Below are 25,175 nucleotides of genomic sequence, written 5' to 3'. Positions count from 1 at the left end.
TGGGGGTCCGCTGAAATGCGAGATCCAGCACCCTATTTAGAACATTAGCAAGAAAAGTTCTAACCTAGGGTCGATTCCACACGGTTCAAGTATCCTGGGTTGAGCAAGAGAAATATCCCGGTTCCTGATCCTAAAGCAGGTTTGTCTCACAATATTTCCCTCATCCCGGGTTTTTTAAAAAATTGCTAAAATGTCAATCTTTTTCCAAAATCCCACATCCTACAATTAAATCACTTCTGTGCAAAGGCCACAGGATCAAAACCAATGTATTTTTCCCACCCCGTTGCCTGATCTCCCCACCTTACATTATGTCAGTTTAATTTCTGCTGAGTTGAATCCTGCCCTCTCCGAAACATTCCCCAAGCAAGCTTTCTGCCCTTTGAAATCTCTTCCAGAAGCCAGGCAAGCAAGCCCATGTGGGAAAGCATGAGCGCTCTCCCTGTTCCAGCTCACTCTTGGCAAGTGCTGGTTGCTAGCTGACCTGCAGCCCGGCCAGCCTGGGAGGGGCAGGGAAGCTCTTCTGGGAGCCAGGCAAGCAAGCCCATGTGGGAAAGCTCCGGGCTCACGTTCCCAATGGGGACCTGATGGGGAAGGAGGGGGCAAGCGCAAAAGACCATTCAAATGTTATTTGTTATATGGGGAGGGAGGAGCAGCAGCAGTGGCGTAGTAGTTAAGAGCAACTGCATTCTAATCTGGAGGAACCGGGTTTGATTCCCCGCTCTGCCGCCTGAGCTGTGGAGGCTTATCTGGGGAATTCAGATTAGCCTGTGCACTCCCACACACGCCAGCTGGGTGACCTTGGGCTAGTCACAGCTTTTCCAAGCTCTCTCAGCCCCACCCACCTCACAGGGTGTTTGTTGTGAGGGGGGAAGGGCAAGGAGATTGTAAGCCCCTTTGAGTCTCCTATAGGAGAGAAAGGGGGGATATAAATCCAAACTCCTCCTCCTCCTCCTCCTCCTCCTCCTCCTCCTCCTCTTCTTCTTCTTCTTCCTGTGCTATGGTTGTCTTTCATACTTTTAAATGTGGAGGGGACATAGTGCTCTGCCCAGTATCTGTCAAAACTAGAACGTCAGTATTAACATGTATTTCATACATTTACTAGCATTAACAACGAACATTGGAAATAAATATAATGAACACATTGTTATTTTAAGGGCTTTTATATTAGTTTGTGTTTTGTCTCCTCTTGTGTACCCTAGTTGGTCTCCTCTTGCGTACCCTAGTTTGCTGTGTTATCTATACTAAACTGCTGTTGGAAGACCACTTCAAATTTTCCTTGGGTTTGAAACAGGCCGCTAGTCTGCTGACTGGAACACGTTGATATGATTATATAGCACTGATAAAGAAACAATTGTTCTGGCTTCTGGTTTGCTGAAGGGTTAAAGACAACAGGAGGCTGGCTGTTGTCTTTAAAACATTTCATGTTGTGGGGCTCATGTAGATTTCTGATACTAATCCAGGGGTACACTTGGCTATGCTCATAGATAATTTTCTCATCTTGGGTAGTTGATTTGACTTTCTGCCTCCCTTTTGTGGACTAATCTGCCTGATTCTGTGCCTCACATGTCACAATACTTATTATTTGTTTATTCTATTTATCCCACCCTTCTTGACCGGGCTCAGGGTGGTGGCATATACATACTTAAAACAGTCTACATAATCATTTATAAAATCTTTTCATCAACAGCTAACCTATGAAGACCGTCCAAAATATTCTAGCTCAGACTCCTATTATCTGAGCATGAGAAGAGTTTACAAAGGGAGCAATGCCAGATGACAATGGCGCATCAATTGTTAGTGGTCAGGACGTCGCTCTGTAGCTTTCAGGTTTGCTAATTCTAGAAGGTGTTGTCTTCAGAATGAGAACTTTAAAAAATATTGATGGTGTTTGAGTTTTAGGATTTCTGTTACTGTTAAATTGTGATTGTGGTTGTTTAGATTTTGTGAGGGAGAGTGAAAACCCTCAGAAGACAGTGTGACACCTGTGATTGAGTAAAAGTAACTTGTGCTAGTATAAGGGGTATTTATGCCAACCCAGAGGAACTTGTGCAGGTACTGAGGAGTCACGCAACAGTACCACACTTGGGTTACATTGTTGCACAGCACCAGTGCTTCTCTGGCACAGAAATCTGTGAAAGCTCCAGATATGGCATTCCCAGCAGGCAGGGGAGGCGTTAGCTTCCTGAGCCCTTTCAGCCCAGTAATGCCCTGCTTGCCAGCATAGACTTATGTCAGCAAAAGGTAGGGGCAACTCATATTGCTTCATAGCGCAGTTCTAGGGAGTTGGGGGAGCACCCCTGGTGGCTTGCCAACTGTAGCACACCAAGGCACTTTGCAGGCAGATGTCTGCACCGTCCCTGGCACAACTAACCCCCTCTTTGGATTACATTAAAATGACTTCTAAGGGGTTTTAGCTGCAATATCAAGGTTTTGTTTTTGTTGTTATTTGTCCTGAGACTATCAGAAAGGATGGATGTAAGTATTTTAAATAAACAGATTGTTTTGAATAAATAGCCAATTTCTAAATTTTGCTTGTAGCCAAGAGAATTAAATTCTGACCAGGCTACTAAAATTCGGTCTATTTAGCATCCTTTGGCCTGTGCCTCTCTGATTATTCCTTAGGGATGTTTCTTCATATTTTGTTACTGAGTCAAGTCACATTGTGATTCTTCCCATTCAGAGAGGTCTGCTGTTGCTGAATGTAGGGAAAGCTGGTAAATGGGCCAAAAGCAGTGGTGGGATTCAGCAGGTTTGCACCACTTTGCCAGAACCTTTTGTTAAAATGGTGCTTTAAACAACCAGCTGTTAAATTCTTTGAATCCCACCACCGGAACCGGTTGTTAAATTATTTGAATCCCATTTCTGGCCAGAAGACCTCTGGCAGTTTAGCTGGAAAACAGGCCAGAAGGTCTCTTCCCAAACAAGAGATTCCAGATCCTAAATAAGGGATGTGTTGATATGTAACATAAACTACTGGAGGTGTGGAGAGCTAGGAGCCCTTGCTCAGTTCTGTTGAAACCAGATAACCCCATGGTGCACTTACAAAAGCATGCTTAATTATCTGGAATGTTTCAAACTATTTGACCAATAGTGGTAGTTATTTGACTAGTATACCTTCCTTACTACAACCAACTGCATTAAAATACGTCAATTGTTAAGTAATGCAGATAGCAGTCATGGCACACACACCCTGCCTCACAGAAACACTATGCTGAAAAGAGTGAAAGGGCAGAACAGCATTGAAAGAAGAAGAGTTTGAGGGTTTGTAAGCCCCTTTCCTTTCCTGTAAGGAGACTCCCAAGGGGCTTGCAAGCCCCCTTCCCTTCCTTTCCCCCCAACACACACCTTGGAGGTAGGTGAGGCAGAAAGATTTCTGAAGAACTGTGACTAGGCCAAGGTCACCAGCAGACTATCAGGTTTAGGAGTGGGGAAACCCTGTTTGCCAAATAAGAGTCCGCTGCTCATATGGAGGAGAGGGGAATCAAACCTGGTTCTCCAGATTAGAGTCTACTTGCTCTTAACCACTACACCATGCTGGCTCTCCAGATGTTTGTTCCATTTGTTCAGAATGCAGATGTTTGTTCAGTATGTTGGGTACTGAAAGGGAGGGTGAGCTTGGTTGCACTGAATATGCTGCTTTTAAAGCAAATATCCAAACTAGAGAATATTCAGTGTGCACCAAGCTGGAGTGTTTGGAGATTTCTGTATATAAAAGTATCTACGGCTCAGCTGCAAACTGAAGTGCCTCTGCTTAAAAATGCATAAGCCATTAAAAATGCTGAAGGTAAACAAATGGCAGGATTTCGATGAGTTTGCATCTATGGTTATTACTATCACAACATGGAGTGGATTATTTTAGCACATCAGCATGTTAGTAAGGTATTTATCTCTCTCCCCCCCTCCCTTGTTTTCTGACTCAACTAGAATGATACAAAAAGATATACTCCTATCACAGGGCCAGGGTCAATATTCACATTAACTCTAGTGGCTCTTGATACATGATTCCAGTGGCTAATGTTACAGCACTGCAATTGGAACGTAGCAATATCTAGACGAAAGAGCAATAGGGAAGAGAATCTGGCTTACAGCAAGGTTTGCAGGCATCAATAGGGAATGGATAGTATACTTCTAAAACATTTTTAAAGTAGGATGGAGTTGTTTTGGAATATAAGCTAAAAAAGCATTTCAAGCTTCCATTTTTAACCACTTTTAAAGCATACTATTTCACTTCAATTGTTTTGGAAACAAAGCAAATTATATTCATTATCTGCAAATGTAACATCCAGTTTGAACACATGAAGTTGCCTTATACTGTGTTGCTATTAGTCTATCAAGGTAAGTATTGTCTGCTCTAGCTGGCAGTGGCTCACCAGGCTCTCAAGCAGAATTTTTTCCCCCCACATCAGTTATGCAAAGTTACTCCAGTGTAGCACATTGAGTTTGGTGGGTTTGACTAGAGCAACTGGACCTAGCACTGCAATCTAGGGGAGGACATTCTGGAAAACCAGTCAGTTCTATTAATTTGATTTTCTGAGTAGAACTCTGACCCTTCTGTCAGGGAAATGGTATCTATGTGTTTTTCCCCCCAAATATTTTTATTGTATAGTTTGAAATAATAGTTCTATTTACATCTTTCTGATATAATTTCCAAACAATACATTTTCCCCTTTTTTCCTCCCACCCTCCCCTAATATTATGTTTTACTTTTCTTTAACCAAACAGCAGTAAGTTCATTCGTTGTTGTCTTCTTATCCATATGCCTTCTTTGACTCCCGTCTCCTTCATCCAATTCTCATAACTTGTCCATATCTTCATTATTTCATTCTGTTTTTCTTGCCATGTTTTATTCTTTGATAATATTTCAAAAATGTCTAATTTCACTTGTTCCCATATATATTCCAACCATTTCTGAATCGTCCATTTTTTCTTATCTTTCCATCCAAACGCTATCACTGCATGTATTGCTGTAATCAACATTTTATACATATTTCTGTATTGTATACCTATTTTTTTCATCATCAATTATTCCCATAAATAATAGATCATTTCTTAATTCCACTTTATTTTTCACCAATTTCTCTATCCATAGCAATGGCTTTTTCCAGAACCTTTTTACTTTTTTGCATTCAATCCACATATGGCTATAATGTGCATCTTCATCTCCACAGTGCCAACATTTTGGGGATAATCCCTTGACCCATATATGCAAGTTGTTTGGGAGGAAATGGTATCTATGTGATGGAAGTGCATTCCTAATCCAATGTAACTGCTTTAACCAAACAAATCAATGCTGCTAATAGATATACGTAACCAGCCTGCTATATGTAACCACTGCCATCTGGGGCATTCTTTCCATGATCTTTCCTTTATGGCTTCACACACTTTATAGATAACTAGGCTTCCCCTGACACCCTGATCCCATGAGAAAAAGAGTTACATCCATTATCTCAGGAGGCAGGAATCCTTGTGGCTCTCTTCTACTATCTGCCACCGACCTTGGGGCGCCTCAGCTCCAGGGGTTGTTTTTCACAACTTCTTGGGAAAGTGGGAGGGGGGATTTACAATGGGGATAAAGGGAATGGCAAAGGCTAGGTTTATCAGAACTGGCTTTGCCTAGCTTTGGCACTTCAATGCCTAATCAATCAATGCTGCTGATCAACACTCCAGAATCCGTTTATTGGCTTAAGGTTCCGATACCTAACACCTTCCCAATTCCTATTCAGAGACAAAAGAAGGAACAATGCCTTGGGCACTAGAATGCTTGGAGTGGCATTCCCTCCTGAAGTGTATTTTATAAAAACTATTGATAGCCAGAGCAATAACCCATTCAGGCACGATGTATCTTGATCTCTCCTGTTTTCTTTTAGCAAGCTATAATATGGTCAAAATGAATTTAGCCATTGAAGTGGAGAATTCTGACTCATTCCAGATAGTTGAACTCTAAATTCTCTACGTCCTGCAGGACTGCTATTTTAAGGGTGCATTCATATTCTAGACTTCACATGGTTTGATACTATGTTCCTGTGAACCTTGCAGTATCTAACCACTTGTTCTGGCGCTACGCTTAGTATTGGTGGCTCCCTTTCACACTCACCTAATGATTAAAATAACATATAAACACTGAAGGATGCATGGCTCTCTTAAACATGAATTTATTACTATTGTAAAAATGATACAGGGAATACTGTAGAGAAAACAAAAACCTTCCCTGCTTAGTTATGTTTGGGTCTGTCAAACCACATACCATGGTCCATATGCCTACCTGTAATTCTGGCCTTGAGTACATTAGAAAATGTTGCCATTAAAAGAGACACAAAGGAGACCAATGTAAGTGGGGAGAAGGCAGCAAAGATTGATTGTTTAATAATGCTTTGTAATTGCAGGTTTTGGCACTTCTCTACATGAGTGGGAAATATGTCTCAACATTTGACCCATCCTGGGTCTGTTATTTGGAACTTAAAAGGATGGGATGGAACAGGAAAAGATCCATTGCCCCTGGGCTGTAATTTCCTCTGAAGCAGCAGGAGGAATCTTATGTTCAATGTGCATGTCTTAGTTTTCACGTTATTGCAGACACCCACAATGGTGGATCATTTATTATTATTGTAAGTTATTTAGATGGTTTATACCCACCTTTCTACTCCTCAGGGCTCAGGAGCTTGCAGGAAGAAATAGCAACGACTCCTACACCACAATGAAATCAAGGAAGACATTAAAAGCTAGTCAATGTTGAAAACAGGAAGAAAACAAAAAACCCACTAAAATCACATACAGCTCAAATGTAAAACAACATTGGATAAAGCTGGTATTAAAGGCAACTAAAAGCAGCATAGCTGCAATGTAAAGACATGTTGTATAGACAAAAACCTCAGGTGGTTTCAAATACCCACAATTTTTAAATGACTAGCAGATAACTGTATTACTGGGAGCAGAGGATTCATGACCTGGGAATAGGGTTGCCAACCTTCAGATGGTGGCTAGAGATCTCCTGGGATTACACATGATCCACAGCTGACAGAGATCAGTTCACCTGGAGAAAATGGCTGTTTTGGAAGGTGAACTCCATGGCATTATACTCCATTGAAGTCCCTCTCCTCATCAAACCTACCATCTTCATGATCCACCCCTAAAAATTCCAGGTATTTCCCAACCCAGAGCGGCAATCCTACGAGGGAACGATGGCTTGAAAAAGTCCTGTAATGAATCTAGCTAGCTTCAAATCTGAAACTCTGTGATAGACTAATTTCGTGTACTACACAGAGTCCCATTGTTGGAGATGGCCCTTGGAACTGAGCCTAGAGAAGGAGTGAAGATGGTTGGGGTGGTGTGCATTTGGCAAAGCTGAACAAAAAATGGTGACAGTATAGGGCATGGGTCCCCAAACTACGGCCCGGGGGCCAAATGTGGCCCCCTGAAGGCATTTATCCGGCCCGCCATGCCTGGCGGCGATGGCCCCATTCATGTGCAGTGGGGGTTTGAGGGAGAGGAGGAACCGGCCCCAACGGCCGTTGATGTGGGGCGCTGGTCTGGCGGCGCGGGAGGGTTTCCCACTGGGTTGTTGTGCTTGCAGTCGCTTGTCTGCCTTCAGGCTCCCCACAACCAGAGAATGGGGCTACCCACCTCTGCCCCTGCCAACAAGGCCAGCTGAAAGCAAACAGGGCGATTGCCATCCCCTACCCTGTGGGACCGGCTGATAGGCGGCGAACGGGTCTCCGTGGCTTTGACTGTTGGGTCTGCTGGAGGGAAAACAGAGCTCTGGATATACCCACTGCCTTCGGGGTCTGCCAGATCGGCTCCCTTGGGCTCCTGGGCTCCTTTCTCCCCAACCAGCCTATGCAACAAGGCAATACCCACAGGTCTGCTCTTTTTCTGTGACTGGAGTTGCTGCTTTCTAAACATTGCTGATCACAGGCAGGAGACATATTTGTGGATATTACCTCTATGTAAGAGTAGCCAACCTCTAGGGGAGGCCTGGAGATGTCCCAGAATTGCAGCGGACCTCCAGGTGACAGAGATCAATTCCTAGAGAAAATGACTACTTTGGACGGTGGGCTCCCCACCCCAAACCCTGCCTTTCTCAGATTGCACTCCCAAATCTCCATGATTTTTCTGACCCAGAGTTGGAAACCTTACATGTGGCAACGCCTGCTCTGCCCTTCCCTCTCAGCTACTCCATGTGTTGCTCTCAGGCTTTCTGTTCCGCCTCACTCCCATTGGCATCAGCCAGGCTGGCGAATCGCTTGCTGGCTGCTAGGGAGGAAAGAACCCAGGAAGATACCTGATCCTGGGTTAGATGGAATGCTTCATGGGGAAAGTTCTGCTTTTTTTTTTTTTTACAGGGGAAGGTATTCCACAGCCTCCCCAACAATATTTGGAGCCCACCCTGTACTTGACATACTTTGGTCACTGTTCTAAAAATAGACCATGACAGAAAGGCTGAAAGGTGAAATCAAACATTTTACAATCATTTGTGCATAGGAATTTGTTTATAGGTTTTTTTTAGTCCGGCCCTCCAACAGTCTGAGGGACAGTGAACTGGCTCCCTGTTTAAAAAGTTTGGGGAGCCCTGGTAGAGGGACTGATTCCCCTCCCCCAAATGCCAAATTGTTTGGCATTTTTCAGACTGCTTTGGTCCTGCAGCCATTTTTTAAAAAGATGGGATCCCTCTCTCCCTCTGTCTCCCCACTTGCTGACTGCCACCACCCCAATCCACATCCGCAGTCAGAGGCAGCAGAGAGTCTCAGCCTGCCCAAGCCCAGCGTTCAGCTTTGCACTGCCAACTCCAAAGTCTATGTGGACTTTGAAGATGACTTGGAATTTTTCAGGATCAGGTTTTGTAGACCTAAACTTTTTTTAAAAAATGAAAAAAAAAAAGCCTGGGCAAACCCCCACACCAATTGGGGTACAACTTTTTATTTTTAAATGTCTGGATCTTTTAAACCCGAACACAATAAATACTCGAACTGATACTTGTAACTGTCTCTGCCAAAGAACCTTATTCATGTAGTTCCTGCATCCAGTGGCAAATCTGTGAGAAGACCATGGATTGGGGTCCTCATCCTTTTTAAGTCAGCTGTCACCACTGAAATTGTGACATGGGGTGATAGATGCAACTACCAAATGGCAGCCACAGGAGGTGGAGCCTACTACAAAATGTCAGGGAATGAGGTCATACACAACTATAATAATAACTCTTTAACATTTCTGGCAGAAGCTCTGTTTGACAGGATGCCTTTTAGAATAGAGCTGTGGTCACAGCTACTACTGAAACAACTCTTTAGAAATCTGCCTGCTCTAGATGTTCCCAGTCTTCATTCTTAGCAGACAAAACCATGCATTGTTTTGTTGACTTCATGCATAAGCAATAGCTGCTGAGTTATGTTTGAAATCTTCTGAGTGCTGTGGGTCATTTTGCAAGTGACATTTTAGGTCATCCTTAGGGTTGTCAGCTCTGGTTTAGCAAAGTCCTGGAGATTTGGAAGTAGTGTATGGGGGGAGGGCAGAGCTTGGGAGAAAAGGCTTAGCAAGGATGTAATGCGGGAAATCCACACTTTAAATTTGCCATTTCCTCTTGGGAAACTGATTGGGATTGATTTGTAATTCCAGGATAACTCTAGAACCCACCTGGACGTGGCAACTCTAGAATTCTAAATAAAAGGTTGGTGCTCTTCTGGCCATTGCCACAGTTTAGAAATAAATTCAGGTTTGCCAAAGAAAACTCAATGGGAGCATTTAACTTCAGAAAGCTACTTGCGGTAGAACTTGGCATTGTAGTAGAAATCAGGAGAGATTGTGGGTGGGGTTTTTTGGTTCTCTGCCAATTATTTAATTAACAATAGATAGTGATTAGATGATTCTGATCCTTTTTAAAAACCCAATCTGTCTCAAGAAACTGAAAAACTACTTAAATTAGTGCTTAGAAAATTATAACCATGAATTCAGATATGATGTAAAAAACAATGTCAAAGACAACGATTAGTGTAATTGCTAAAAAAAATCATGAAGTCACATCAGATAATGTAGGAATTTCATGTACATATTTTCAGGAAAGTCTTTGGGTTTAATTAACATGGGCTGATTCTGCACAGATAATGTATAATAGGTTGCAGTCATTATAAAGGAACCTGTTTTCTTTTTTCCTGTTCACATGCATGCCATGCAGGCAGCGACTTGAGCCCATGGAAACAATCCAGGTTGCTTTCGTGCCTTTGCACAGAGACGCTTCTCTTTTAAAAATTTTTTTCCTGCAACACATGCATAGCTGCCCAGGCATGCAGACATGAACGCCCACAGCCACGCCAATTATCCCACAATACGATTGACTACACCAAGAAAAAGGGATCTCCCTGCAACGGCAGGGCAATAATGAACATATTGCTATGTGAGGCGGATTCTCCCTGGCTGTGGAAGGCTGGAGATGTCTTGTGCCTCTCCTGCATATTTCTCTTTGCGTTTGCAAGTACACTCTATTTTTGTCAGATGATGCTAGCAACTGTGACCGAAGCATATGCTCTGAGGCTGTTCATTTTCTTATTCCGTTTGTTTAGTTGATTTTGCACTACAGCAAAAGAAAACAATTGGTTTCTGAAGAGAAATCAAAGCCTTTACCTATCCTGTCCTTTTGTTTTCTCCCCACTGTGGTCTGTGAAGTGCACCTGTTGTAGATGTGTAGCAAGAATAGCAGGGAGCCATAACCCAGCAACAGGATTCTGCAAGACCCTTGTATGACCGGGTCAAGCACACGCTCACTCCAGGGTCATGGCCAGGTTACTAAGTCGAGGCTGGCAGTCTTCCATGATAATGTTTTCTTCTGCTGCTGCTGCTGCTCTGCCCGTCCCCCATTTTTGTCTGCCTTCTCAACATCAGACAGCAATGCAAAATTTTGCAAAATGTCAAATTTATAGCATTTAAAGAGAACAACAGAGAAATAAAACTGTTTGGAAGCTACATCTTACAGAGAAACGGCGCACGAAATAAAATGTGATTTAACATGAGGAAAACCAGTTTTTCCTAGGCGCACGAATATTTCTTCTTTCTCTTGAAGGTTATTAAAAGCAGATTTTCCCCCCTGTTCCAGACTAGACATGAAAATTAAATGGTATTGGCCTTTTTTTGTTTGGAGACTTATAAATAACTTCTACAATGAAGCACACATACAAGCAGCAAAGAATCTGGTTCTAATTACTTGTACTCTGGTTGAACTTTGGCGTTTCCTTTGACTCTCTGTCTAATGTATGTGAGCTGTTCGTTTTGCACTTCAGCAGTGAATCTGTGTGCGCGCACACATAGACACACATCCAGACTGGCTCTTTTTGGTGCCAGCGAAAATGAGGGTTAACTGAATGTTTTGACCAACTACAACACTTTGCTATTCACCCTAATTAGCTCAAATTGCTCCTTCCCACCAGGGACTCAGAGCTCTGCATTCCAACTTCCCTTGGGGCTATCCAGGAAATGCCATTTGCTTTACAACTTCTTATTCTTTTAAGGCTGAGCTGTCTGAAGAGAAGTGCACTAAAACCCATGGTTTTTAATACTCTACCTTTGTTGTAAAATGAAAGAGATTTCATAAATGCTTGCCCTGTTTCTAATCAACCACAACATGATATCTTTCTATCTGTTCAACCTGGTTTAGCTAACAGTAAATTATCACTCATCAAGGACATTTTGCTTTTTTAAAGATCTTATCTGCTGCTTTAGCTAAATTTTATTTTTTAAAATCAAGCTGAAGAATTAAGCTGTTACATTAACAAATGTTTAAGTAGGTCTGTTGTGGTTCATAGTGAATCAAGACTGTAGAGTAATGGAAGGAACATAAACTTTTATTTACTCACTTTGAGGAAATCTATTCTTAGCGTTATGGGACTTCTTTAGTAGCATGTCGTCTGGGAGTGTACCCTTCTTCTACATGTGCATGCATACAAACAAAACTAGAATCCCTTTCTCCTTCCTGATTTGTTCATATAGTAGTAAGTACCTTGTATACAAAGGACCTTCCATCTTTGTTAAATTGCTTGCTCTACTCTAAGGCCATGGTTTCATAAAGTTTTACTAACTGAATTCATTATGGTTAGTATTGGGAGTTACCAAATTTTGTCATTACCCTGGTTTGATTTTATGATTTCTGTACAGTGGAGTTGATGCCCTTTCGCCAGTCATCTAACCTGTTTTCTCAGCAACATTAATGATATTTTTGTTAAAATGTATTTTTATGCTCCATTGTGTATACATGATGTTAAAATGGTGTGTTATTTATTTATTTACTTGCTTCACCTTTTTCACCAAAGGGGACCCAGCACAGTTTTTCCATTTGTTCAGGTACATTGTTCAGGGCTTGGAGAAGGACATTGTGTTTAATGAAGGTTATAGGAACTGAACTATCTAATCTCATCCAATCTTGGAAGCCAAGCAGGATCAGCACTGGTCAATATTTGGATGAGAGACCATAAAAGAATACCATGGTCCCAACATAGAGGCAGGCAATGGCAAACTACTTCTGAGCATCTCTTGCCCTGAAAATCCTGTGGAGTTTCCATAAGTCAGTTGCAACTTGGTGGCAAAAAAAAAAGAACTGGGCTTTGGAAAGGTGCTCCACTTGATATGCTGTTATTTTGAAGTGGCTGTTACATGTTGCCATTTATGTGCCTTGCATTTTAACAGATGGCTAAGTATGCTGTGCCACAAAGTGCTACTGAATTTTACCATTTAATTTTTATTGAATCTTATTATGTGCATCAACACATAGTGGAGTTTTATTCATAAAATGCTCTATCATAGGGAAACTAAAAATCTTGGGTCTCCTCCAGCGTTATAATGGAATAACATGTATCACATTCCCTAATTCCCTTAGGCCGTTTCCGCACGGCCCTTTAATGGTGCCCTGGGGACGGGAAAAACGCCGTCCCCAGGGAGCCATTCGCAGAGGCGGCACTGCTGCAACGCAGCAGCGCCGACCTGACTCTGCTCCCCCTCCCTCAGGGCGGCGTCAGGCTGCCCTAAAAAACAACCCTTTAAAGGGTTGTTTTTGAGGGGACAGCGTCTTCCCGGCGGCGCGGTGCGAACCGCACCGCCGGGAACACGCTGTTTCCCCTTCCCTTTCCCATTTACCTCTCGTGTCACTGTCCTGCTGTCCTCCTAAGTCCCTCCCTCGCTGTCCTCCGACCCCTGGAGGTCGGAGGGCAGCGTGGGCGGGGCTTAGGAGGCCCGCAGGACGGCGACACGAGAGGTAAATGGGAAAGGGAAGGGGGAAGAGGCGGCTCCATGCGGAGCCGCCTGCCGCCTGCCGGCCTCTCCTGAGGCCGCCCGCACGCTTGCGTGCGAACGGCCTCCGCCTCCACGCCAGCAGAATTCTTGCCAGCGTGGAGGGGCATCGACGGCTGTGCGGAAACGGCCTTAGATAATTGTGAGCAATGGCAGACAGACAAAAATCCAGAAGAGTAATAATTGCCATCCCTAGCTCCAGATTCCTGTGCTTACTTGAATGTCCTAAGCAACCAGAGATTCTAGTGCAAGATGGGCTCCATCTACGTAGCTACAGAAAATGGCACCTGTTCCTCCCATCAGCAAAACATTTGAACCCAGTGGACTTCTCATGACATGGTATCTGGATAAGGCACTACTGGACTCAACTCTTGCCTTCTTACTGCAGACCAATGCTGCTACCCTATGAAACTATCTTCATAGGGAGCTTCGACTCTTGAAAGTGAATATCCTGAATTTCTTGTTGGACTCTAAAGTGAATATCCTGAAGTTCTTGTTGGACTCTAAAGTGCTCCTGAAGTCCAATATAACAGTAAAGTTTAAAACACCCCTTTCCCACCTTGATCAACCCCCTCCAATTCTAAACTTCTCTGGACCCTGCCCAAAACAAGGTAGAGATTCTCTCTCTCTCTCTCTCTCTCTCTCTCTCTCTCTCTCTCTCTCTCTCTCTCTCTCTCTCTCATTGTTGCCTGATTCTTTCGTGCAAAATGATGTTTTGACTATTCAGCTAGCACACTCATTGACCATGTGCAGTCCTCCTCAATCTGTGACTTAAAGATGGAGTGGAGAGATTAGCTTTTGAAGGATCCACTTGCTGTATGTTGCCAGAAAATATGACTGGGGGTGCTCAGAAGAATGTACAGGAGAGAAGAAGGGAAAGAAAAGTAACTCAGGTGGGGGGAAAGGGGGGGAATAAAATATTAAACAAATGGTGTCAAAAAGGAGGGGGAGAAGGGAATGTAAATAAATAAATGGTTGCAGGGGAAACTTGGGAGAGGAGAGAAAGGAAGATAACTGAAGCAGGAAATAAATTCAAACTGATCAGGGAGCAAAGGGGTGAATAAAAGGTGGAAGAAAGGGGAGAGAAGGCAGAGAACAAGAAATAAATGGCTGGAGGCCAAGGAGGGAAGCGAAGGGCTGGAAAAGAGGCAGAGGGAAGCAAATGGACTGCCCAGGTGTCTCCTTGTGGCTTGGCATGCAGAGGTTGGGGCTTTTCCTCCCACTTTACCTGGCCAGGCTGGAGCTGCTGTACCCTGCGACTGCTGCTGCCAGGGATGGGTGGCCCTCCCCCACTTGTAGCTCCATGCTCCCCTCAGTTTCTTTTTGCCCTCCTGTATACTTCTTGCTCTTTCCTGCCTTAATGCTTCTCAGCTGGGCTGTGCCCACCTCCTCCCTCTCTCCCTCCCTCCAGTTGGCCCCGGGTCTTTGCTTCTAAACTGATCCAGCTGGTAAGGCCACTGGCCAGCTTTCTCCTAGACCCACTCTCTTGTTAAGCTCCACAGGCTAGCCATTCAGTCCACTTCTCAAGTGCCTAGTTGCCTCCCAGACCTTACCAGAGGGCCACACAAGTCATTGCACTAGCATTGCCCCAGAGCTCCATCTCCTTACCAGTGCCCCCATTCCTGTCCAGATGCTGACCCTTGTGGCAGCAGCTCAGCTTGCTTCTGAGCCTGCAGACTTCACCTCAGGGTGTCTCTGAGCCTGGGGGAGAGGCGGGTGGCAGAAACACAAGCAGGAAGTGGGCGGCTGGCAGTGGCAGCAGAGACAAGTGGGCTGCTGGCTGCTGGTCTCAGAAGCATCAGTAGCAGCTCAGCATGGTGGTAGGCAAGTGCTGGTTGGGGTGCAGAAGAAGGAGGCAGCAGGTAGTGCAATTCTCCTCCAGCTCCTCACTCCTGGGAGGGGAGCTGGTGACCAAATGCTCCTCCATGTGCCAAACTGAAATTGCCCCTAGGATGGTAGCCCCCTCCTGTCCCCCTTCTGTCACTGCATCCCTTTCCTGCCTTTCAGTTCAACAAGTCAGCATTTACCTTTGAGTATTGTGATGTGTTCTGTGTGGTCCCTCTCTATATTTCCACTGTACCTATGGTTATGTACTTCAGAATATGGTAATCAGAACTAAGAATATGGTAGTCAGAACTAAGTAGCAGTAGTCTTAACTAAGGTTAAGGAACACTAGGAACATACCTCTCCAGTATTTAAAGATCTTTACAGTTTTCAAATTTGTTTCTGATTACAATACAAATAATTCATTTTATGTCTGTCTTAATAGAAGGCTGCATTCTATGCAGTTTTTATATAATAGCTGCTTTTGTGTTCTTGCTTCTGTAGGTGTAGATTTGAGAATCCTGGGGGCTGTGCTGATATGATGGGGAGAAAGGATACTTTTTGGTGTATCACATGGGTATATCATTCCAGCAGGTTTTTTGCTGCCAGGTTGTAAAGTGGCATTTCTAAGTCCATTAATAAGAAATCTGTTATAGGAGAAGATGTATTTCAGGTTTCCCAGATTCTATAATTATTTAGATAAATGTTTTAGACTTTTTTTGGCACCTGAAATTTTCAGCCTGTAAGTACTTTATTGGGAGGGAAGACAGCATGGTATAGCCCAATCACATCAGATCTTGGAAGTTAAGCAGGGCTGGTGGAAAGGAGCCCAAGGAAGACTCTGTAGAGCAGTGGTTCTCAACCTGGGAGTCGGGACCCCTTTGGGGGTCGAACAACCCTTTCACAGGGGTCGCCTAAGACTCTCTGCATCAGTGTTCTCCATCTGTAAAATGGATAAATGTTAGGGTTGGGGGTCACCACAACATGAGGAACTGTATTAAAAGGTCGCAGCATTAGGAAGGTTGAGAACCACTGCTGTAGAGAAAGGCAATGGCAACTCGTTTCTGCTGCTTACTTGCCTTGAGAGCCCCTTACTGGGAGTCTCCATCAGTCACCTGTTATTTGACAGTACTTTACATAAGCACAACTACTTTATTACAATTACAGTAACTATTGGTTCCTCCATCATAGACACCATAAGACTTACAGCCAGTGGTGGGATTCAGCAGGTTTGCACCACTTCAGCAAAACCAGTTGTTAAAATGGTGCTTGTAAACAACCAGTTGTTAAATTATTTGAATTCCACCACTGCTTACAGCCCCATCCAAAGTGGTGGTGGTGATGGTAGAGTGGCGACCAGGGACGCCACCGCTTTGCTACCTCAAGAGCAGCAATCAGTAGTGCAGGTGATGGGGGAGAAGGAGTAGCTCTTTCCCTCCTGGTCACATCTGAAGGGGGTGTTCCCAGGCCGAAAGTCCTGTGGGAACTGACTAAAGTTGGCTACGTCCCAGGAACACCTCCTGTAGCGACACTGCGGAAGACCACTTCCCAGTTCTTCTGCTGCAGCACCCCACTGCCAAGGTAAGTCTTTCTGTGCTTGCATCTATGCCAGTTTGCGTGGCATTAGTGGGACAGGGACTGGCACAAACCTCCTGCTGCTCTCAGTGCAGCTTCAGCCTTTCGTCCCCCTTTGGATTATAGCCTTAGAATTTTAGAGCTTTAACATTCCCTTCCCTTCCCTGAATGTTTTACACAAAAGGTGTGCAATAGCCTTTTAAAGAATCCATTTCTGATATTTACAGCTATGAACATAGTTGGATATAAAAAGTTTCTTCTTTACCTGGCAAAGTATCTGTCAGCCTGATTTATGTTTCATAGGATAGAATGGACCGCACTAGGACCAGCAGCAGTGAAGAGTTTTTAATCTTTATTTGAATTAAACCATCAATAATGTAGAAGACTGAAACTTTTTTTTAACTGAATGGCTTATTTGCCAACCCTGCTCTTGCGTAGTCTGAAAAAAATATTTTAGACCCACACCTCTTCATGACCTCATAGAGACAGTACTGTTTGCTGAGTTTATACAGTTTTACTGCTAAAAGTTTGTCCTGTCCTGCACTGAGTGAGAGCATTACACAAACATGCACTAGTGTGAAATAAAGAGAACAGAGTGTTTTAAGCTTCTCAAGGGCATTTGATGGATATAATTTTAATTTAAAGAGTCTAATAGATTATTGATTTAAGCGGGAAGACTGCGCACCAATCGATTTCCAGAGCACTCTGTGCCTATCGTAAATGGTAACAAAATTACTATTGAAAATAGAGTACTTCTAGCTTGCTTTCATTAGGAAAAAGTATTTTAATAAGTTTTGCAAAGCCAGGCTTGAACATGTTGATTTTGAATTGGTTGTTCGATGTATGTGTTCATTCTGGTGAGTTCTTTGAGCCTCTAAAGGTGAAATATTTTCTATCAACCAAAATTTGTCTGCTAACAATACAGTCCGAAGCAGAGTTAAACCCTTCTAAGTGGATTTACTTGAGCAAACTTAGAAAGGGAGTAATGCTGCTTAGAATTGCACTTTATTTTTTTATCATGTGAAAGTTTTTTTAAATTTTTTAAATATAGCTACAAAACTACCAGATGGTGAAAGAGCCACACTATCAAGACTATAAACAAAGGAAAATAAGAGAAATAAGAAAAAATAAATTGTCACCCTCAGTCCTCCATATGTTTAACCCCATACAAACTATGACCACAGTAAAAAGAAAAAAGAACGTAGACGGATTTTAAAAATAGTTTTATTTATTTTATTTATTTATTAATTCGGCTTTTATACCGCCCGATCCCCGAAGACTCCCTCCTCACTTTCATCATATATCATACATTCTATATTCAACAATCACAATATCTTATACCACCTTTCTATTTACTAAAGTGAGAAAAAAAGTCTTTATAACTTTCGTTTTATGACCTGATTACCAATATTTACATACATAATCTATTTTAAACTATTATCCAGAATTCTGCTACTAGTAATCCATATATGTATATTTACTTTTTTGATTTCCCTGGTCTTTTAGGTAGCCTCTGCTTTTTTGAAAGTATATTTTGTAAATAATTTAAATACCTCCCCCTCCTGTCATTTATTCTATACCTCTAACTTTCCCAGCTTAATATTCAGTAGAAGGACTTCAGAAGTCTTTTTTGTTCTTGCTAATAAGTTTTCTTGCTTCTTGTATATCAAGGGTCTTCTGCCAAGTTCCATTAAAAGTAAAAACTAGTCCTTCCTGGTAGACACCATCTAAAGGGAATCTTTTTCTTCTTCAGTGCCTCTGTAAGGAACCTGTGTTCTTTCATCTTCACCAAAATCTCCCTTGGCAACTGCTTGATAATTATCAAGTCCTGTCCCAGATACTGCAATCTCCTTTTAAAATGCATGCAATATATATATTCATTGATTTTAATGTCAGATACATCACACAGTTTGGGGACACCTTTTTCCTTTGTGCAGCTAGTGATCTCGCATGATATATTTTATCAATTTTTCCCTGTATTTCTGGAAATGGAATGGACATATATATTTGCTAGCTCTGGTAAAAAGTTCTTGCTCAAATCTTGTCTGTCTGATTCTCAACACAAGTTACTTCTGACTTAACTGGAGGCCAGTTAATTTTTCAGCTTGGCATTGATTTCCTTTTGATTAACTTCCATTTTTGTTTCCATGGTTTTAGAGTCATCTGAGACTTTTTGCATATCTTTAGCCAGACCATCAATGTCTTTTTTCAGGAAACACACAAATCTCACTAAGGTTCCAGAGCCACCTCAGGGGAAGCCCAGAAGTAGTTCTTCTAAAGATGATCAGAGTGGTTGGAGAAATTAATAGAAGATACAGATACAGGGAAACAGAGAAATAATGTAAATGTTTGACAACAGATAGTAAAGTGCAAGATGTGCAGACTGTGACAGTTCTATGCTGAGCTCAAATGCACACAAGATGAGAACAATTACGTTAACAACAATAATTGGTCATAACACAAGTGAACTAGCAAGTGTGCAAAGCAGAGGGGTATCGAGGGAAAATGTAGCCCGGTGCAAAACCTGAGCGCTCCCCCCCCCCCCGGATGGGCAGCTGCCCTCCCTCACTATGACCAAGCAACTTTTTTTTGCAATAGGCCATCTCAAAGTCACCATCACATTATGGAACATGCCCCAACTCGAGGGGAAGGAGGAAGGGTGTGGGGGCAATTTTCCGCTCCCCATGTGACTAAATGACCACTTGGGGCAATTTGACCTCATGTGTCATCCCTGGTACAAAGTGTGATCTATGGATAGCCCAGGATAGACATTATGTTCTCTACATGAAGAAGCCCTTAAATAGAAACACATTGCTAGTGGAAATTTTAAATATCTTAAGAAGTTCAAAGCTACTGCCTATTTTTAATGTGCCAAGTGCCATCAAAAGTTACATTTGTGTTGAAGATGCTGTTGTATAGAACCTGTCACTGGAATTAGTTTGCGAGGTGCCTTGGTTGTTTAACTGTTGTTTAGCAGTGGACAATAGTGAAAATCAGTGTGCTAAAACATCTTTCTCTCTTTTTCTTTGCAGCAATTGAAACTCAGAGCACCAGTTCTGAGGAACTTGTTCCCAGCCCACCTTCCCCACTTCCTCCCCCTCGTGTTTACAAGCCCTGTTTTGTTTGTCAGGACAAATCTTCTGGATATCACTATGGTGTCAGTGCGTGTGAGGGATGTAAGGTGAGTATCCAAATCTCTTTGGCCAATGTTGCTTTTTTTTCTTCAATTCCTTCATCAAAATGAAGGCTTAATAATAGGATGACTTCAAATTCATGCAGTCTGGTGTTTCCATTTACACACACACACACACACACACACACACACACACCCATGTGCAGACTGTGTCACTAGTCTTCTTGAATAAATGATATACATTTAACAGTTTACCAGTTTGGGTATAATATGAGACCCTGCAGCACTTAGTTCAGTTCCGCAGGGCCTGTAAGACAGAGGCCCCTTCCGCACATGCAAAATAATGCACTTTCAATCCACTTTCAACGCACTTTGCAGCTGTGTTGAATAGCAAAACCCAGTTGCAAATAGTTGTGAAAGTGGATTGAAAGTGCATTATTCTGCATGTACAGAAGGGGCCAAAGATGTTCCACTGGGCCTTTGGTTGAGGCAGCCATAGTGTGTCCAACTTGCTGACCTTGCAGTCTGCCCTTCCTTCTCCTACTCCCCCCTCCCTATCTGTTATAAACTTGATTTGGAATGGGCTTAGGCAGAGATGGGACTACCCATTGGCACTCTAACAAATTGTTTAACAGAACTGACTAGATGTCAGTTTAATGTTATATTGTTATTGAATTGACAGTTTAATGTTATATTTTTACTGTTTTTAAATTGTTAAACTAAGGTAAATAATGTTGCATTTTTATACTTTCTAGCTGTTCTGAGCCCGACAATTTGCTGGGAAAGAGAGGGATGTCAAATCTAAATAAATAGATTCATACATAAACAAATTCATTCACTTCTGTTTTAATCCTGTGGCATCAGTAGAAGATACAGAAACAGTGGTGCAAGAATGATGAAATCTTCCATGTCTTTCCTGTCTGTCATGTATACGCTCTAGTTTTTGTGCCACTAGCCATTCTCCACACAGTTACTTGCAGGAATTTGATAGTTCACAATCCTGTGGGTTGACAGAGGCATTTCGGAACACTATGTACTCGTGTAAACAAAAGAAAAGTTAAACAGAGTTCCTTGTCCTGAATGTAGCTTGATCAGGTGGACAGATACATAGAACAGAGACCTTATTGTTTTGTGCCTCTATAATACTGTTTGAAGTTTATTTTCTTGCCTCCTTCCACCTCCTTTTAGGACGAGAAATACCTCAAGAGAATTTATATTCTCCCATAATTTTAGCTATTGTTAGCTGTTGACTATCAGCTAAGGAACCAGACTGAGACTGAGAGTTGGCAGGAAGATGAGTGCGGATGGTGACATGGTATAGGAATGGGTCTTGCAAGAACAGGGCCAGCATTGCTGGTGAACTTTTTTTTTAAAAAATGTTCCTAATTCTTTAGATGTTCCCACTTTCCTGGAACTTGGGGTGGAGGATCCGCCACCATGACTAGGACTTGACTTAAGCCATCAACTTTTAAATTGCCTTTTGTTTTCCCTTGATATTTATTGTGAATCATTTTATCAGTGCAATATTGAATTGCTACAGTATTCTCATTGTGGACATCCACAAGATCCTTAGTTTTAATTCTGTCTGTACACAGAATTTGACAGTAAGTGCTGAACCACCTGGAATCCCCCCTCCCCTCCCCCACACACACACAGATAAATGTCATACTGGTTCAAGACAACAGAAAAAAATCATTCGGAAAGCCACAGTGAAGAAGCTGAACATGCAACTTTTAACAGTATTTATTTTTCTTTTGCATAGCCTTTAGTTAGCATCACGTTGTAGCTTCCCACAGTTTACTGGGGCAGACAATGATTTTAGTATTTTGAACAAGGACATAGTAGTACTCTGGACTAAAAAAGGTACATTTCCTTTGTTTATTAAATATGTATTTAAAGCTAAACCTTGCAACGCTGAAAATTTGCAATATCTTATGCAGCACAACCCTAAGGAATTGTAATTCTAGCTAGACTACCACTTAGTAAAGAATGTTTAGGATCACAGCTTTGATTATTCATTTGTGTTCATCCTTTAAATTAAAATACACCCATGCACCAGTGCTTTCCTTTTGTTTCTTATGGCCCCTTGAGCACCATTTTGCATACCCTTGTGTTTTCTTCTGCATTCCTCTTAATTGTTTTCATGTCTTTGGTTTTATTTATTTGTGATACTGTGCAAAGGTGGAAAAATTCTCGAAAGTAGCTCTTTGCTGGCTGTTGAGAACATTTTCTTCTAGGTTGGATTTTTGAACTTTCCATAAGCTACTTCTAGTGACAGTTAGTTCTTTCAATTGCCAGCCAACAAAACTGTCTTGAAAACGGAAAATGCATTTTTTTCCTTTGGCTTAATTTTAACAGACAATTCTATTATCTTACCTTCTTGGCAGCTTTTCTGTTGCAATTGACATTCACCTGTAATCATGCTTGGACCTAGCCCGATATCTAGAGAAGTCAATTGAAACACTCTCATTGACTTCAGATAAGGATATGAGCCGCTTTCTTCTCCTTTATCACTACCCAAATCCTGCTTAGCTCATTCTGGGCACAAGGCACTTGACAGCAAATTGTTCATCTCTCATCTTGATTAACTTGTTCTCTTCTGTATCATTTTATTTCCTACCAGATCATGATCCTATTTGTCTTGGCAGTACTCTCTCAGAGATGAGAAATTTCTTTTTTCTCCCATCTCTCTATCTGTCTCTCCTTCCAGTACTTTCATTCTTGGTCTTCCTTAATTCCACTTAGATATTCCTTCTCAACTGCTCCTTGTCACCAATTTTGATCTTTATGTGCCTTAGTCTTTAGGGGTATGAAATATTAAACATCCTGCTGTGAACACCATATGGTGTTGATTAAGCTATGTGTTTAATGTTTATATTCTTTTTCCAAACCGTTAGCATCAAATATGCTCATAACAGACCAGGATACCCAGATAACTTGACAATACAATTGTGTGCAAAGTTAGTCCAGTTAAAGCCTGTTGGTTTCAGTGCACTGAAATAATTAATCATAGACTTGCACTGTGAATGTGTATGTTTGTGTTTGTGTTTAAATCCATCTGCAGATTAGATCATTTGAAAATAAATGAACACTTAGTTCTTCCTCAAAACAAAGTCTGCTTAAAATGTCTCGTAAATGAGGACCACCACCCACCCCTCCGCCAGCACAGGACACTTCCAGACTCTGATCTGGAGGACCAGGTTCAATTCCGCATTGCTCCACATGAAACCTGCTATGTAGCCTTGGACCATAGTAGCTGTTTGCTCAGAATTATCTCAATCCACACAGAGGCAAACTACCTCTTGCCTTGAAAACTCTAGGGGTTGCCATAAGTCAGCTATAATTTGATGGCAAAATCACATCATACCATACAGCACTGCTTTCTGTGCTGTTGTTGTAGTAGTCACTGGCCCAGCCATGCACAGCTGAGTCCTGAGGCTCAGGGGACTCTTCAGACAAGGAACCAGATAGTGGCATGATGCTCCATTTTCAGACAGCAGCAGTATTACTACAGGAGGAGATGGGCCCTGTAGAGTTAGACCCAGAGCCACAACTGGAAACCTACATGGAGGGTGTGGGATCAGACCAGAGGCAGGAGCCAACCAGTTCTCACCGCTTCTCTAGAAGTGGTTACTAATTTTTTTCTGAGTGCTGAGAAGGGGTTACTAAAGCAACCTCCCTGCCCAATAGGGACTGGAGGTGCTTGTGTGCGGTGGCGCCACTGTTTGAATCCCACCACCATCGGAACCTGTTATTAAAATTTTTGGATCCCACCACTGGATCAGACCCTGATCCACAGCCAGGGACTAGTTTGAAAGCTCTTCAGTGGAAAGTCAGATGCAGGGACTCCGGCATACCCTCCCCCCACATCTCCTGAACCCCACTAGTGGCACAGGATAAGGTTGCATAGTGACTTGCAGGGCCAAAGGAGGAGTGCTTGCTTGGCAATCCTGCATTGCCCCAGCCTCAGCAGCAAAAAGAAGTAGGAGCAGGACTGGCACAACAACTGCGAGGGTAGCACCCTGTGAAGAGAGGCTTCACAGGAAGCAGCATGGACTGCTTGATGCTCCCTGAGCCTTGTGTGTCTGTGTATTATCTCCTTTGTGCTGACCCTGGCCTGGACTCCTGGATTTGTGTTGATTGGATTGTCCTTGCTTGGACTCGATGCTTGTGAGCAGGAACTATCAGTGTTGACTTAAATCTGAATTTCAACTTTTACCTGTGTGTGTGACATCATCTTCATTCCAACACAGAACGTATTTATTATTAAGCAAAGTCCTTTAAAACCACGGTTATCACTTTCACCTTTATGACCAAACTTCAGGAGGCCCTTATAACCTTTACAGAAATGGGATTGAGGATGAGAATCAGTAACAGACCCAAATCTACAGGTCAATTCAGGCTGAACTAGGATTTGTATTCTCATAGGGTACATTTTGTACAGGCTCTCAATTCAGACATTTATCATAAAATTTGTGTCCTGCCTTTCTGCCCATACAAAGCCACCAAGGCAGCTAACAAAAGCTAAACATTTTTAAAACACAATGCATCAGTTAAAACCAATAATAAAACATGTTGCTGTTGCCCCTATGACTCACTTCACAAGGTATAGTTATGTCCACACTTTTTCTTCTCCATTGGTTGCTGCTCTATGTAGATAGGCAAGCTACTGGTTATCTCTTTGGAACTTTATTGTCTGGAAATGAGCTGTATGGATTTTTTAAAGTCTTATTATATGAACACAAGCATATCCATTTATTATGGGGAATATTAGCATTTGCTAATTCCTTCTTTATTAAGCTGGCACATTTCAGAGGCTGTTTTCTTCTGCTCTGTTTCTTGACCTCCAGTTTGTAGTGCTTTAAAAATGCTAGTCTCAGCAGTTGTTAGGCTGTTACTGAAAACCCTTCTCTTTTAGTACTGACTTTACTCTTCATCGTAGCGAAGCCTGCAAATGAGGGGAAAAAAATTGGGAGGTTGGGTGTAGTGGGCTTCCTAAATAATGCCAGCATTGTGCGAGTGAATAGGAAAAACCAATGTTCTGGCAGATTCAGCTGTCTGTTAGAGCCTTGTCCCTTGTTCTAAACATTTAGAAGGCGACATTCCTTTGCTGGCAACACATGGCCTGGATTTCTGGCACAAGTTGCGTGTGTAGCAAAGTTGCCTAGAGCAATTTAAGACAAAAAGGAAGGGAGCAAACTGCAGAATGCACAAAGGAAACTAACATTTTTATAGTGTGAGCCAGCACATTTGTTTGTACAGCAGAGGTGCCTCCCTGTCTCTTGTGGATGCTAAGGGGAAAATTGGCCATAAATTTAATCAACTTCTGTTTCCCCTGACAATGTCATTCTCAAACAAAGTATATGATCCCCCAGTTGAAAAT

At 42.4% G+C, this 25,175-nt stretch overlaps 1 protein-coding gene across 4 annotated transcripts in view; it reads left to right on the top strand.

The window, feature by feature from the left end:
• Positions 1–25,175, top strand: part of RARB (retinoic acid receptor beta) — a 400,206-nt gene that overhangs the window by 284,459 nt on the left and 90,572 nt on the right. For all 4 annotated transcript variants that reach the window (XM_048511371.1, XM_048511372.1, XM_048511373.1 and 1 more), the window contains one exon: positions 19,692–19,840. In XM_048511371.1, the coding sequence (XP_048367328.1) occupies positions 19,692–19,840 (149 nt within the window). The remainder of the gene's footprint in view (positions 1–19,691; positions 19,841–25,175) is intronic.

The sequence above is a fragment of the Sphaerodactylus townsendi genome, linkage group LG11, assembly GCF_021028975.2.
Source record: "Sphaerodactylus townsendi isolate TG3544 linkage group LG11, MPM_Stown_v2.3, whole genome shotgun sequence".
Lineage (NCBI taxonomy): Eukaryota > Metazoa > Chordata > Lepidosauria > Squamata > Sphaerodactylidae > Sphaerodactylus > Sphaerodactylus townsendi.
Note: the sequence above shows the minus strand (reverse complement) of the source record. Positions and strands in the feature narration are given on the sequence as shown.